The following is a 16218-nucleotide window of genomic DNA, read 5'->3' as shown; positions in this document are numbered from 1 at the left end:
CCCGCAAGTAGCATCTCCCAGAGTCAGGATCCAGGAATGGCTTGGCAGGCAGGATCCAAGGCAGGATCCAGGAGTGGCTGAGAGTTTTCCCAGTGCCACCTGGTCCCACCTCCCCTCTCCCACTTCTAATGAAGAGGCAGCACAGCTACTGTTAAGAAAAGGGCCTAGGTCCCTAGGAGATGACTGTCACATCTAGGGAGAGGATGATGCAGTGGGGTCCTCACCTAAACCCCCCTTGACTGTCTCACCACTCTGAATTATAAATGCCCGGACTTCCTCATCTCCCACCCACACATCTTGTTACAAGAAAAGAAATGAATCTCCCAGGGCTCCTTCTAACTAAAGTGTTCATTCAAAGTAGCCCAGCTTGAGGGCCCCCGACCTGGAGGAGTGGGAGAGGCAGCCCTCCCCCTCCAGGAGAGTCATCTCCAGGGCTACCCAGAACTGAGTAACTAGGTCACCAGAGTAACCAAAGAGGCCAGGAGACCAGGGCATTCAAGAATTGGTCCCGGAATGGGAGAGTGATGTCCAGTTCATGTTCTTCTGGTTCCAGCATAGCCCACGGTGCGAATGACACATCATGCAAGAAAACACAGCGAGTCTCCCTTCCTCCACCAGCAACCTTTGGTTACTGATAATAATCAACATCATTATTTTTTTATAACTAAGGTTGAGATAATATGGAAAGGCCCACAGGGAATAGGAAGGCCTAAACCAAGGCCTTAAAGAATGAGAAGAAGTTTCGTTCAAAAAAGCCTCCTAAGGGAGGAAGGTGTTTTTCCCTCCTTTACTTCCCTACAGTAATTTTTATTTTGGATAAATAAACCCTGATAAATGAGAATCCACATTTTCCCAAGGCCCGGGTTTCCCCCAGGCTGTGTTTTGGTGGGTGGTCCTCCCTCAGCAGTTGGAGTAATCCAGAGTGATCCCGGGCAAGTCGGAAGGGAGCAAGGCTATATTGAAGCCAAGAGGTATCTTCCCCTGCAGCTTCTCAAGAGAGGGGATCCGCGTGGTTAATTGTGAGACTAGAAACACTCTCCGTGTTACCGAGGTGGTTGATGGGTTTGTGCATGGTTTGGGGATGGAAGGCAGGAGGAGACTGCGAGTGCTTTGTTATTGTTATTTGGTTTATTTTTCTTAAAATAAAAACTGGATACAGCGAACTTTGAATACAGAAAATGAAAAATGAGGAGATTTGCATAACAGTGCTTGGACGTCCGGAGAGGCCCAGGGCCTAGCCACTGTTGGGGCACCTGGAAACACTTATGCCTGCAGATCGCGGAGGGTTAGCCACAGGAAGGGGCCGCCTAGGCTGGCCACAGGGCCTTTGCTGTGGCTGGAAGACCTGCCTTGGCGGCACCTTGGCACCTTGTTTCCCTTCAGCCCTGCCCTGCGGCAGGGAGTCAGCTCTGACTCCAGCTTGCTGCAGGCTGGGGAGGGGACGCTGACAGAGGCTAGGACTGTAGCTGGCGAAACCTCGTCTCCTTGCAGTCCGGAAAGTAACCTTGGACCCGGCAGGCACTTCCTAAAGTCCAAGCGGCCCTCTCTGAAGAATAAACCTGATTTTCCTCCGGACGCGGACAAAGGAGGATTCGCTCACAACTAGCCTGTAACCAAGATTTCCTATTTTCTTGGTTAGGAAAAAAAAAGGAAGCCCTCCGGGAGAGAGATTCGCCCTAATGTTTCTCCCAGAAGGGCCGGTTTCAGCGCGTTTGAGAGTTTGCTCTCCTACCAGCCTCTGGTTCTAGGGCCCCTGCACCCTCATCCTGGCTCCCGTCCCTTCTGTCCACCCTCCCGGACCCCCAAAGGGGCGGCGGGGCCCAAGCCGAGGGAGCTGCGCCTGACCCCGAGCGGAAGGGCCCCAGTCTAGGTCCTAATGCGGGTGGCGTCTCCTTTGACAGGCGGCGTTTGGGGACAACAGCGGGGACGGGAGATAAGGTGACATACCAGAGCAGATTTGGTGCACGCGCTGATACTCCTCTCCCGACAGGAAACGCGGAGCTATTTAAAAGACCCTATCGATTACTTTATCTTTCCTGGAGGAAAGCTTCTTGCGGAGAGACAAAAGATGTTCCCTACCTAAAGACACAAGGCCACACAACGGAGGGTCTGCACAGGCGACGCACAATTAGGCGCGGGGAAAGCAAAAACACATTGATGCTTAGAGGGCACAAACGTGTGTGTTCCCAGATCGGCTCCGGAGGGCGGCCGGGACGCTGGGGGCGGCGAGGGGCACCCACAGTATGGTCTTCTGTGCGCTTGAAAAGTTTTTTTCCACCATATGCGCGTAAAACATGCACACACACAGAAAGTGACTGTGCACTTAAGGCGCGCGTGTGTACCCGTGTCGTTTCAGCGAATTTAAAGCACATCAGGCCGGGCGCCGTGGCTCACGCCTGTAATCCCAGCACTTTAGGAGGCCGAGGCGGGCCTATCACCTGAGGTCGGGAGTTCGAGACCATCCGAGGCAACATGGTGAAACCCTGTCTCTACAAAAATTAGCCGGGCATGGTGATGGGTGCCTGTGATCCCAGCTACTCGGGAGGCTGAGGCAGGAGAATCGCTTGAACCTGGGAGGCAGAGGTTGCAGTGAGCCGAGATCATGCCACTGTACTCCAGCCTGGGCGACAAGAGGGAAACTCCGTCTCAAAAAAATAATAAAATAAAATAAAGAAAGAAAGCACATCAACTCGACACTCAAATCGGGTTACTGGTGGCTGTAGATGTATCCCATAGACACAGGTCTAAAATGTAAGCGCTCCATTGTGCTCCTTTTAAGGGCTTGAATGTCTGCAACTGTCATGTGTACACTTAAAGTATGGGATGTGTCAACACGACCCTTTCTAGCGCGCTCGTTTCTTGTCTGAATCCCCGCATTTCGCCAATTTGCTAGGAGCACAGAACGCCCTCAGCGAAAGGGGCTGCTGATCCCGAATTTGCTCAGGTATCCTGCAGCTTGTTGGCCTCCGGGTTCCCCGTGCCGTGCCCCCGGGAGGCTCTCCACAGGCACCGGTTGCGCCGAATTATACGAGATTGAACGGGTTTTTGCGTGTGTGTGCAACACGACAATTTGCCAACTGTTCCACAGTGCGCTCCGCCGGGCGATGGAAACTTCGCTGTGTTAACGCACAGCAGATTGGAGGGCACGACCCGGAAGGAAGGAAGAGGCGAGCAGGGAAAGGCGGCGACCCTAGGCCCGCCGGCCAGTCGTTTCCAGCGTCAGTTCAGCACTGAGCGGGGGCTCCCGGAGCTGCGGCCGGCCGGGGTTTCGGCCAGAGCCGCGGAGGCCGCCCGGCGGTGGGTGCGACTCTTCTCCTCTCCAGGGAGCGGCGGCTGAAGACCCGACCCACCCGCAGCGCTGCCGTCGGCCCCGCTGGTCCCCCGCGCGGGCACAAAAACAGGCGGCCGTTCTCCAGCTCTCTTTTCCCAAACCTGAACCGCCAAGCCGAAGGTTCTTCCTAAGCCGCGGCTACCCGGGCTTCACGCCCGCCGGGCAGGCGTGAACCAGCCCCAGGACAACCGTTTTCCTCCTCACTGTATGTGAATCGTTGTCCCTCTGACTCGAATGTCACCTGATTTTCCCAGCCGTGACCTCCAGCGACGGGACTCCGAGGAACTGACTCCAGCGTCTCAGTTCTCTCCGCCTCTGCGCCCGTGTTGGCTGAAGCGGTTTGCAGCCGTCGGGGCAGAGTGAGTGGGATGTGGCAGCCACCAGCCCCAGCCCGGAGAAGAAAAGAGGACGAAATTAACGCGAAAGGACACCGGAAGTCAGAAAGCGACTCCCTCAGATCCTCGGAATCCGAGGCAAACCCTAACACTAGTTTGAAAGCGGATCGTATCCACTTTCCTATCGTATCCTGGAATCATCCAGGATAAATTCGGGTTGGGAAACATACTCCCCAGAGCGTAAGAAAACTGACTTACAACAATACAAAACAGACAAGCACAAAGTGCAAAGGAGTTTGCAAAAGTTGTTGCTCTCAGAAAAAAAAAAAAAGTGTGTGTGTATATATATGTATACATACACACATCCTATAATATGATTTCAATTTGCAAAAATACTCTCTAAGAGGATGTATTTTTAAAACCAGTGGCAGCTTCGGAGGGAGTGGGGATTCGCTGCGAAGGGGAGAAGGAAGCCTTTTTGAGGTGACCTAAATGTTTTTGTATCTTGATTATGGTGGCTGTTACTGGAGGGGGGCCGCATCCAAGTGTCAAGACTCATCGAACTGTACCCTTTTGTTCAAGGTACATTAAACCTCAATAAAGTGGATTTTAAACCTAAATAAGCCGGTAACAGCTTTGCCTGGGTGGCTAGGGGAGAGGCCTGGGACACTTTACATTGATCTCCCTCTTACATGCGTTCATTTTGGTTTGGTTTTGTTTTTATGACGTGTTATTTATTCAAAAATATATCATTAGCAGAGTGACTGATGTAAATGTTAAACAATTGTTAAGGAAACAAAAGCGGGAACAAGAGACACTTGTGCATCCTGTCAGAAGGAGAAGAATAAGCACTCGCTGTCCAAGCTCATAAAATATTTTGGAAATGAATGTCGTTCAGTTTTGGGTTTTTTTGTTTCTGTTTTTTTGTTTTTTGTTTTGTTTTGTTTGTTTGTTTGTTTTTTGCTTTTTTGCTCATGTGTTCAACATCAAGGAGAAATGAGGACCCAAAACTTATCCACTGGTTACGTTGGTGTGTGTGGCTGTCATCTCCTTGGGACTGGCTACTGAAGGCCACAGGAGTGGGAGGACCAAAGGCTCCCTGGATGTTGTGTCCTGGCCTGTGAGCTGCACACAGTCCCGCTTGCAGCAAAGATGGGGTGGCCCGCTGCGCTGTGAGGGAAGGCCAGGCCCCGACAGGAACCTCAGATCTCACCAGGGGATGAGAGTGGTATCCCCCTGCAGCGGGAGTCCGTGCTGGCCTGAGAGGCTCCAGGCTGTGCCACCCCTGGGCAGACCCCAAACTTCAGGGAGCTGCCAGGATCAGTGGCTACAAGGGTCCCTGCCGAGTTTGGATAAACAAGGTATGAAATACTTCCATTTATACTTACCCCTACCCCGGCCCCAGACAGGAAAGTCACTTCAACCTTGTTAGGTCAGATTCCAGATCTGGTTCAGATTCAGGGCTATTTCAGAGATTTTTAGAGTCTGGCCCTCAGGAGAAGGAAGGACAGTGGGCTGAAGGCCAGGGACCTGGCAATCTAGGAACAGCTAAACTCCTCTGCTGGCCTGTGGGGAGTGCCTGGGTGGAGCTACCAAGGCCATAAGCCAGTTTCATCTTCCCACTTTGCCACCTTCTCACAGAGACCAGGCTCTGCATCCTCAGTGACCACAAGACTTGGGCCTGCCCTCTAGTTTGTCCATCCCTGCCCCCTCCCCTGACCCACACTGTCCAAGACCCCAAGACCAAACCACAAGTCAGGAGAGATCTTGAGAGCAGCCAGTGCCACTGGGGTCCTGTTCCCAGATAGTACTAGACAAAGGCCCCCCTTCCTCCTCTCTCACTAGGGCTCCGCTGACCACCCTACGCAGTCTTCCTACACTAAGGGCTTCGCAGCCACCCCTTCATGGAGATTTCGCTGCCTGGCTGCTTTGGCTGCCTGTCTCAAACTATACACATCTTTGATTCTTAAACTCCAAGATTAGGATGGGCCGCAGAAAGTTGCATTTTTAATATGCACCTCAGAGGATTCTGGCCGAGATATTTCTGCAGCCCCAAAAGTAACAAGGAAACTGTTCCAAAAAGTGTATTATGAAAAGTGTCATGTTTATTCTTGACTTGTCCCCCAATTATTCTTCCCCTGAAGCTTTCATCACCAAAAAACCCCATGGAACCATATGTGTACATATGCCCATATTTAAAACACGAATTCTGTACCTGGTTTGCTAAAGTATCTCAAAACACACCCATAAGAATACACATGAATGTAATTCTTTCTCATGGCATATGGTATTCTGTTCTATTGGTACAACATGATTTTTTGACCAGTCCTCAAATATATATATATTGTTTTTTAAACATGTTTTGATTCTTAAAAAAACTAGAAACTGCAATGAAAATGCTTTTCTTTGCATACATGTATATACCTATAGAATGCAATCCTAGAAATGAAAATATTTGTTCAAAGAGCTTATGCATTTTTAATTTTGGCAGTACCAAACTGCTCCAAAGAGGTTTACCAGTTTACAATGTAAAAGCATGACGAAGCAACTATTGCACTTTTTGATCTTCGTCAGTCTGATAAGTAAAAACTTTTGCCTCTCTGTGTTTCAATTTGCATTTCTTTATTTCTTTTTATTTTTTCCAGCAAGGTTCTGTTACTCTTGGTCATTTTTTAAATACTTTTCCTGGATCATTTTCTTATTGATTTACAGATATTCTTTCCATATTGTGGAAATCAGTATTTTGTCATGTATTTCTAGCATTTTTCCTGAGTATAGTTTTTTCTTGGATTCTATTTATGGTATTTTTGCTGTGCATAGATTTATTTTTATGCAATCAGGTTTATATAATTCATCTTTTGTAGTTTCTAGGTCTTTTGTTCTCTTCATCCACCCTCCCAAATGTACAAGCACTCCAAAATTATTTTAATTACCTGTAGCACTTTTGTGTTTCATTTTTAGGATCTAAATGTTTAATCTATCTGAAATTGAATGTATTTGGTATAAGAAAAATCCATTACATTTTCCTTATGTTAACATCACTTTATTTTGAAAGCATATTGTCATATAGATCATCCCCCCTCCCCCAAATAGCATAATATTACAATTGGCGGAGACTTATTTCTCATCTTAACCAGTTTTACTTTGTTGGTTAGACAACTACCCACGTGCCTGTCCACCTCTGCCTACTCTCCAGGTGAATTCAGGTAAGAACCTGGGATGTCTCCCGGGATAGTGCAGCTGGAAAGGAATGCTGGGTACACCTCTTACCACCAAGGAGAGGAGACAGACACAAAACTGGGGACCAGACAGGAAAAGAGACATGCTCAAGGTGAGCCAACTGCCGAAAAGGCAGGACCACACCCACCACGGGCTCAGAGGCCAGCGCTCTTTCTGACACACGCCTGCCTTTTTCAGGGTCTTTGCATCTTGGACTGTGCATCCCCAGCACCTGGTACATAGTGGGCACCCAGTCAATGTAGGTGAAGGAATGGAGAAAATCAGGCCAAGAACCCAACAGTGACCAGGCTGTGGAGTCACTTGTGGGTTGGGTGAAAACTCTGGTCCACTCTTTTAGCCTCTGTCCTCACAGACACACACACACACACACACACACACACACACGGACAGTATTCACTAGCCATGTGGATCTGCTCTTTCCTTCTGTGGGCTCTAGGCCCTTCCTATGGCTGAGCAAGTTTCCATGGACAACTCTTAAAGCAGCTTGGGGACTTTCTGTCTGTCCTAGCTGGCCAGCAGGGGGCTGGGGAGGGGTAGGCGGGAGCGGGGACAGGAGGGGGTGGGGGGCGGGAAGAAAGTCAAAACCCAGTCAGGCAATAGAGAGTTAGTATATCCAGGGCTCTGCTCAGATGGCCCAGAAAGCAGGATTGACTACATAGTTTGTGGGCTCAGCGCACGATGAAAATGTGGACCCTCTGATTAAAAACTTATTAAGAGTTTTAAGAGAGCAACAGCGGAACATTAAAGCAAGCTCAGGCCCTGTGAGACTGCACAGAGGCTATGCCCGTGAAGGACAGGGTTAATTATGGGAGAGAGGGAAGAAGGCCCTTTCAAGGACTCTAAAGGTTCCGTAGAAGTGGGCTGGAAGAGTATTCATAACAGCCAAAATGTGGAAATAACCCAAATGTTTATCAAGAGGATGAATGGACAAAGTGTGGTGTAGACATACAATAGAATATTATTCAGCCATTAAAAGGAACACGATGATATGTGCTACAGCATGAACGAATTTTGAAAACATTATGTTAAGTGAATGCTGCGAAACACAAACAGCCACATAGTGTATGATTCCATTTGTATGAAATGTCCAGAACAGGCAAATCTACAGGGGCAGAAAATAGATTAGCGGTTGCCTAGGGCTGGGAAGGTGGAAGAGGGGGTTGGAGTTGATGACTAAAGGCCACAAGTTTCTTTTTGGGGTGACAAAAAATGTTCTAAAATTGTGATGATGGTTTCACAACGCTGTGGACATACTAAAAATCACTGGATTGTATACTTTAAATGGGTGGATTGTATGGTATGCGAATTATATCTCGATAAAGCTATTATCAAAATAAGAGGAGAGGGAGGGGAGAAGGGAAAGGAAAAGCGGGAGAGCGAGGGAAGGGGAAGGCGAAAGTGAACTGAATGCATGTTAAATTCCTCTCTCCCCCCTCTCTCTCTCTCAAATGAAATTTATGCAGGAAATCTCCCTTGTCTATGAAGGTTTGGGGAGACCTGGCATCTCAAATCCAACAGCCCTGGTCCTCTTCCCGGGCTGCGCGGTTGGGGGTGATGGTGGCGGTCTTGCTCTTCCTCCAGTTAGTATGGTCTTGGGCGCAACGACGTGCAATAAAAGAAAACAGTCTCAGCTCTGGAGTCAGCTGTATGTTCGAATCCTAACACCCTGACACTGTCCTTTCCCATCTGTGTGACCCTGAGCAAGTTACTCCACGTCTCTGAGCCTCATTTTCCTCAGGCCTGCAGTCGGAATAAGAGGATCCGCGATGAGAGCGCATGGCACACCCCGTGGGCGCTGAATAAGCGTGGGAATGAGAAGGATTTGGTGCCAGCTGAGCCACCCGAATGAGGCGCGTCCCGAGGCAGGAAAAATCCGGTGCCGCGGAGGCCGCCTGGACTCTTCCGGAGCCAAGGGCGAGGTCGGCGGCCCTCAGAGTCGCCCCCCGCCCCCAATGCCTGGCCAGGAAGGAAGCCCGGGCGGCGGAGGGGCCCAGTGGCCGGGTCCGGCGCGGAGGCGGAGGCCGGGAGCCCGGCGCGCAGCCGGAGCTGCTCATCCATCAGCGGGACGAAGAGCAGAGTCGCGCTCTCGGCCCTCTGTTTGCTTTCTCGCCAATTATTGCAGCGCCGCAGCCCCTTTGTTGATACAGTAGTCCGAAAAAGTGCTAATGTTCATTTATCAGGGGGCCAGCCGGGGACTCCCACGAGTTGCGATTCTTCCCAAAATATAAACATGGGGCGAGCGTCCCAGACAGAAACCCCCATCTGTTTCCCCCGCGCGGGCGGAGAGCTAGGCGTTGTTGAAGATAAAGCCGCGGATAACGCCGCCTGTCTCCAATGGACGTCTCCCCGGCGCATTAATGACATTCCCGGTGATAGTTCCAGCTTATCTTTCAATTAATCATATATACCTTTTGCGGCCAGCCCTGCTGATTGCACGAAAGGGGGGCCGGCTCCGGCTGCGCCGATCGCTTTTCAATTAATAATAATTTATTCACGGAGAATGCGCTCGAGCCACCCTGGAATTTGGATGATCTTAAAGCACCAACTCTTTAAAAGTCAAGGAAATACACGGATAGATTTTTGATCTCTCCTCTCTCCTTTTGTCTCTCTCTGCCTTTCTCTAGGCTGAAGGCTGTTTGTCCTGCTAGTTTGGTCAAAGTGCGGCGTGGAGAGGCGGCCAGGTTGGGTCAGCGGCCCTTGGGAAAAAAGATGTGTCCCTGCTGGGGGCCAGAGAATCAAGTTTCCTTCCACCCGACCCCCAACCACTGCAACTTCTATTTAGATCTATTTAGAGGGTTTTTTTTTTTTTTTCTCACTCGAAAACAGTGAGGACTGACAAGAAAAGTTGCGAATCGCTCTCGGACTTTTCTCTAAGGGGACCAGCATGGGTCGCCCCAATTTCTATTTTGCACGCATTTGTCCATTTTTGCCCCACCTCCTCTCTCCTGCAACACCAAGACCTTTTTGGAAGCCAAGAGAAGTCATTACCCGATTCACACAGGGCATAGAGAGTGTAAAAGTCACTAATTTTGTTCAAATAAGGAGGGTATTTTTCCTTCCCTTTTTGTAACACCTGACCCACAGGACTGACAGCTCTAGGAAGCCCCCTTACCCGAAAGTAGGAAATAAATCCTTGCCGCCTTGATTTGTAAAGGCAATGCTAGTTTTTTCTTTCTCCAGAACGCTAAAAAAAAAAAAGAACCTGAAAACAGGGATCCCGGATGTAGCCTCGATGTCCCCCATTAAACGGTAATATTTCAGGCGTCGGCTCACACTAATCTTTCAAACTGTCATCGCAAGTCGCCCGGCCAGCAGATTCACTTAACAGCGCTCCCAGGAACCTCGTTCCGAGCTCTTTTCAGCGAGACATTTAATTGAATCGGATGTGGCTCGTTTGCCAGACGTCACCGCCTCAGCGATAGGCAACCTCTCCAACGCCCCCCCGCCCCGAAAACAATCTTCAAAGGCAAGGCAGGCCCCCAAGCTAGGTTAATTTAGAGCCATAACGGTAACGTGGCCACAAGTTCAGGCGAGGAAGGGCCACAGAGGCTGCTGACATGCAGTTCCGTCCAAGGAGAATTTGGGTTGGGAGGTGAAGAGGTGGGGGGACAGGTTTCCTGGGGCTTGAGAGCCCCCACATTTAAGAAAAGGCATCCTCCACAGACTAGGCTAACAATTCCAGACCCCCAGTAGTCCCTGGCTCAGAAACTCGAGGCGTGATTTCAGCGTGGCAACCCAGGCCTGTTACTGACGGCTGGCGCCTAGAAGCCGGGGTCAGGGCTTTGCACGCCTCCTCGGCTGCCCTGTGGAGCTCACCTCTCCATTGCTCTAGCATGGAGGCCCCAGGTCCTGGGACTGTGGCTTTGATGAGGGACAGAAAAAGTCCCAACATCAGGCCAGTGCTAGACTTCCCTTGTGTCGGCGTCTCAGACGGCCCACTGTCGGGCTCGAGCACCCAAGATGCACGTTCGGGACAGACACTATTTTGTCTCCACACATTGTGCGTTTCCTCCGCACCTTGGGCGCGCGTGCGGGAGCTGTGTCTTTAGGTTGCTTTTGGCCTTGCGCCGCCTTTATTCTACTCCAAGCGCCTCTTGCCAACCCGCACTCCGCAAAGAGCCAAGCCCTCCACGTCCCCATTCTCAGCAAGTCCACGCGTCCCGCCCAGCTTCCTGCCTGCGGTTCCCTGCACCAGCTAAGGCCGTGCGAAGCCAACGCTTTTCCACTGACAAATCATGTCATCCCCAGCTCTAGAAGGCGTCCTTAACCTGGGGCCACTCTGCCTACCCGGACTCCTGAATTGTAAGCAAAGCAAAACTCCTCTCTGCAGTGTTCTGGGGAATGGAGAAGACCCCAAGCTTTCATAAGACCTCCCAGGGAGTGCGGGGACCCAGAGAAATGAGGCCCACCCGGGCAGGACCTGGCCATTTAGCCGGCGCTCCTGAAACTCTGGCAGATTTGTCTGACTTCTGCGCCCTACTCTACTGACCCTGTGGCTAAAAATGATCACGATCACCTCACCTGCCCTGCCCTTCCCCCACGCGCCTGACGGAGCCGCAGGGGTGCCCTCTCCGAGTACCGCCCAGAGGCCTCGGAGATATCCTGGCCTAGCTGGGCTCAGAGAAGCCCCGCCTCCCTGACAGCTAAACCTGGGCTAAGGCCCTGAAACCTCGAGGTTGGCAGAAGCCTGAGGGCCTTGCTGCTAGGCAGGGAGGGCACGGGAAGGAGGGGGGTGGGATCCGTGGCCTCCAAACAGGGGAAACGAGGTGGCTAGTAGCTGGGGCACACCACAAGACAGGTGTCTTCTGGAAAGCTGAGCTTACCAGCTGGGATTCCTGATTCATTTCATTATTAAGGGGAGAGGCATTTCCCTGGGAGAGTCCTGGCAGTGACTGATGCCCCCTGGAGTTGTGCTGTGCCTAACACTACTGTAGGAGGCAGCCACTCCTACCCCACCTGGCCATCACTCACCTTGCCCTTACTTTCCTTGACTCATCCAGAAGCACCCAGAGCCTGTGGCATGACTGGCCCTGTAGGCCAAGCCAAACTGAACCCCCCAAATTGTCCAGAATCTCCCCCTCCTGCTATCCCCAAAGCCAGTCCTGTCCTCCAGACTTTTCTTCCTACCACCTTCAGTAATAAAGCCTTCCTCAAATCACTCCCCTCCCCACCGCTTCCCACCCCATCCTTCTCTCTCCCATTCTGGTTTGGGTGCTGAGGAATATTTATTCAAACCCACACCCATCCAGCCCTGCCCAGAGGCCTGACTCTGCGTGCCTCTGGTAGGCTTTTCAGGCTCACATTAGGGAGCAAAAGGAGACCCTTCCAAATGTGTCCTGGCCCCTTTAAAAAAAGCTGAGCAGGGCTTTTTTTTTTTTTTTTTTTTTTTTTTTTTTTTTTTTTTTAGCCCTATGACTATATTAGGTGACACGAAACTGCTCATCGCTGCTGTCATCGAGGCCCCTGGCCCAATGGCAGGCTGAGTCCCCCTCCTCTGGCCTGGTCCCGCCTCTCCTGCCCCTTGTGCTCGGCGCTACCTGCTGCCCAGACACATCCAGAGCTGGCCGGCGGGTGCGCGGGCGGGCGGCGGCACCATGCAGGGAAGCTGCCAGGGGCAGTGGGCAGCGCCGCTCTGTGCCGCCCACCTGGCGCTGTGAGACTGGCGCTGCCACCATGTTCCCCAGCCCTGCGCTCACGCCCACGCCCTTCTCAGTCAAAGACATCCTGAACCTGGAGCAGCAGCAGCGCAGCCTGGCCGCCGCCGGAGAACTCTCTGCGCGCCTGGAGGCCACCCTGGCGCCCTCCTCCTGCATGCTGGCCACCTTCAAGCCAGAGGCCTACGCCGGGCCCGAGGCGGCTGCGCCGGGCCTCCCAGAGCTGCGCGCAGAGTTGGGCCCCGCGCCTTCACCCGCCAAGTGTGCGTCTGCCTTTCCCGCCGCCCCCGCCTTCTATCCGCGTGCCTACAGCGACCCCGACCCAGCCAAGGACCCTCGAGCCGAAAAGAAAGGTGAGGAGGAAACACAGGCCCCCTTCTCCCCTCCTGGGTCGCTTTCGCCCTCAAGAAACTCAGGGCCAGGAGGAGGAGACACGCGCCCCTGGGCCGAGGGCTGGGATCCGGCGGGGGGCTCAGAATGTAAGATGCCTGGTGTTGTCGCCAGGGCTCCCGCGCCCCGCGTCCAATTGGAGATTCAGAGGAAATGCCAGATTGAAAGGATCAGAAGCAAGAGACCAAAAAACATTTACCCCCGGCCTAACAAAGCCCCGGGCGGCTTCGGCTCTGCTCCTGGGTCTGGTAGGAAGTTGAAAAATCGGTTTATGGTAGACAGAACAGACAGACAATTAGATAATCTCTGTTTTTAAATCTCCTTTGGATTTACGGATCTTTTTAAGAATCTGATGAGAACCGCTAAACAGAAATTGAAATGTTGCTCACAGACACGCTTTTGCGTACAATCGGAGGAGGGTCCTGGACCTTCTTTCTGCAGCCCACCCGCGACCCGGGTTTCTGGGCTCTTTCCTTCTTTGCGCCAGGAAAGTGAAGTTTGGGATCCAGGGCCTTGATTTTAAAATGGGATACTGCGGAGCCTCTGGAATCTGACTTCGCTTTATTTTTTCAGCACAACTTCCTGGCGCGGCCAGGGCGGAGAGGTTCCCTCGTGGAAAAGTTAGGAAAGGTTGCGCTACTGCGGGCGCGGGGGAATGGACGAGATGGGTGCGGGGTCATCCTGCAGGCCATCCCAGGATCCGGGAGGGAGGCCGGCCCTGCCGCAGAAAGGGGCCTGCTGGGAGACCCTCGCCCAAGGCAGGAGCCCGGGCGATTCCCGGGAGGCCGAAGGCGCTGGGCGAAGACCGCTGTGAGCCGGGAGAGAATTCGGAGGTTGAGGAATAGAGGCCTGTGAACAAATTCGGGCGGGCACCGCGGCTAGAACTGATCGCTACCAATTCGAGAAAGCCAGCAAGGCAAGTTCCGAGGCCGCCTGCCCACCCGCGGCTTCTTGGACGCTGCGCAAACCCTGCTGCGGCCAGGCTGGAGCCTCCGATCACCAAACCAACACTCCTGGCCTTCTGTTTCTTGATTCCTTAATTTTGAGATAAGACTGTCCCTAAGAGTGAGGCCTCGGCCTCTGTTGGTTTAACTTCTCAAACCAAACTAGCCCTAATTCAGTTCACCCCAGAGCAACACCTGGTTTTATTTTTTTTATTTTTATTTTATTTATTTATTTATTTATTTATTTATTTTGCAGCCTGAAATTTTAAGTCACCGTCTGTCTCCCTCACCAGGGTATGAACTGCCCCGAGGGCAGAGATCTCTCGTTTTGTTCTCCAGAGCCTTGAGCCGAGCCTGACTTTCGACAAATGCTGAGTGAGACTTGTCGGTGGCTCCCAGTGCACTTGGCAGAGTGAGCCGCAGCCAGCTAGGCTCTCCAGGCAGGACAGAGTGGCATCCACGAGGATCCCTTACCATTATTGTGCGGCCGCGCTCCGTAGGTCGAGCCGCTCTTACCAAGCGTCTCTCTGCCTCTCTGTTCCCCCTCAGAGCTGTGCGCGCTGCAGAAGGTGGTGGAGCTGGAGAAGCCAGAGGCGGACAACTCGGAGCGGCCCCGGGCGAGACGGCGGAGGAAGCCGCGCGTGCTCTTCTCGCAGGCGCAGGTCTACGAGCTGGAGCGGCGCTTCAAGCAGCAGCGGTACCTGTCGGCCCCCGAACGCGACCAGCTGGCCAGCGTGTTGAAACTCACGTCCACGCAGGTCAAGATCTGGTTCCAGAACCGGCGCTACAAGTGCAAGCGGCAGCGGCAGGACCAGACTCTGGAGCTGGTGGGGCTGCCCCCGCCGCCGCCGCCGCCTGCCCGCAGGATCGCCGTGCCAGTGCTGGTGCGCGATGGCAAACCATGCTTAGGGGACTCGGCACCCTACGCGCCTGCCTACGGCGTGGGCCTCAATGCCTACGGCTATAACGCCTACCCCGCCTATCCGGGTTACGGCGGCGCGGCCTGCAGCCCTGGCTACAGCTGCACCGCCGCTTACCCCACCGGGCCTTCTCCAGCGCAGCCGGCCACTGCGGCCGCCAACAACAACTTCGTGAACTTCGGTGTCGGGGACTTGAATGCGGTTCAGAGCCCCGGGATTCCGCAGAGCAACTCGGGAGTGTCCACGCTGCATGGTATCCGAGCCTGGTAGGGAAGGGACCCGCGTGGCGCGCCCCTGACTGATCCCACCTCAAGAGTTCCCTGACTCTCCGGGGGAGAAGGGGCTCCCAACCTGACCCTGAGTCCCCTGGATTTTGCATTCACTCCTGCGGAGAGCTAGGAACTTTTTCTGTCCCACGCGCGTTCGTTCTTGCGCACGGGAGAGTTTGTGGCGGCGATTATGCAGCCTGCAATGAGTGATGCTGCAGCCTGGTGTCTTAGCTGTCCCCCCAGGAGTGCCCTCCGAGAGTCCATGGGCACCCCCGGCAGAACGACCAGTGAATTGGGACTGAGCCCGGGCACACGGGGCCTGAGATCCGACCGCCCATTCCGCGAGCCAGGGCCGGGCGCCCGGGCCTTTGCTATCTCGCCGCCACCCGCCCACGCACCCACCCACCCGTATTTATGTTTTTACCTATTGCTGTAAGAAATGAGGATCCCCTTCCCATTAAAGAGAGTGCGTTGACCCCGCACGTGTGCTTCTTTCAGCTTGCGGCGCTTCAGAAACAGGAGAGAGGTGGCCGCCCAGGATTGGTCTCAGGTCTCAGGCACAGGCATTCGCTGAGCAAATTGATAACATTGATACTAATAAAAACTAACCCTTGCTGGAACCATACTGGTTCCGTGTTGGGCACTTTCTGAGATTGTCTCATATAATTCTCAATTTTTAAAAAAAATCCTATTTTAAAGTTTAGAAACTGAGGCCCGGAGGGATTTAATGACTTACCTGCGAACAAATAGCCAGTACTAGTTGAACTCAGGTTAAACTCTGGTTGTCTCACTTCAGAGACCGCCTTCCCTGTGCTCCCAAGCTCCCCTCCTTGAATCCTAATATGTGCCAGGCACAGTTCCAGGCACTGGGCATTAAATGGAAAGCAAAAGAACCTGGGCCCTCTGTAGCTGGAGGGCACTGTGATCATCCCACTTAAAAGAACTCCTTAGCCTGTTTACAGATGGAAAGGCCAAGAACCCAAGCCCTTGTCAAGCGTTCTCAGGCTCCTCAGATGCCGCCTTGGGGCCTCATCAGCTGCCCGCGGGACTGAGTGCCCGGGCTGGGCCCCATAGAGGTGTCTGCAGAGGGTGCTCACCTCTAGCCCTGGTGAGGCCCCATAAATTCACATGGTCC

General features: G+C 52.8%; 1 protein-coding gene and 1 long non-coding RNA gene across 3 annotated transcripts; both read left to right on the top strand.

Annotated features, from left to right (window-relative positions):
- The first annotated feature begins 2865 nt into the window (after positions 1–2865).
- On the top strand, positions 2866–10107 carry LOC135971473 (uncharacterized). Its single transcript, XR_010587717.1, has 3 exons — positions 2866–5027; positions 6822–6997; positions 8370–10107. It is a non-coding gene; the product is annotated as an uncharacterized lncRNA (long non-coding RNA).
- Positions 10108–12456: 2349 nt separating this feature from the next.
- NKX2-5 (NK2 homeobox 5) lies at positions 12457–15558 on the top strand. Of its 2 annotated transcripts, none has more exons than XM_005558544.4 (2): positions 12457–12913; positions 14444–15558. In XM_005558544.4, the coding sequence occupies exons 1-2, from the start codon at positions 12580–12582 to the stop codon at positions 15082–15084; spliced, it is 975 nt and encodes a 324-aa protein (XP_005558601.2). In that variant the 5' UTR covers positions 12457–12579; the 3' UTR covers positions 15085–15558. The 2 variants fall into 2 exon arrangements, with proteins under 2 accessions (XP_005558601.2, XP_005558602.1); XM_005558545.4 differs by having other exon boundaries at positions 14151–15558.
- The last annotated feature ends 660 nt before the right edge of the window (positions 15559–16218 follow it).

This window comes from Macaca fascicularis, chromosome 6 (assembly GCF_037993035.2).
Source record: "Macaca fascicularis isolate 582-1 chromosome 6, T2T-MFA8v1.1".
In the NCBI taxonomy this organism is placed as follows: domain Eukaryota; kingdom Metazoa; phylum Chordata; class Mammalia; order Primates; family Cercopithecidae; genus Macaca; species Macaca fascicularis.
This window is presented reverse-complemented; position numbering and strand designations above follow the sequence as displayed.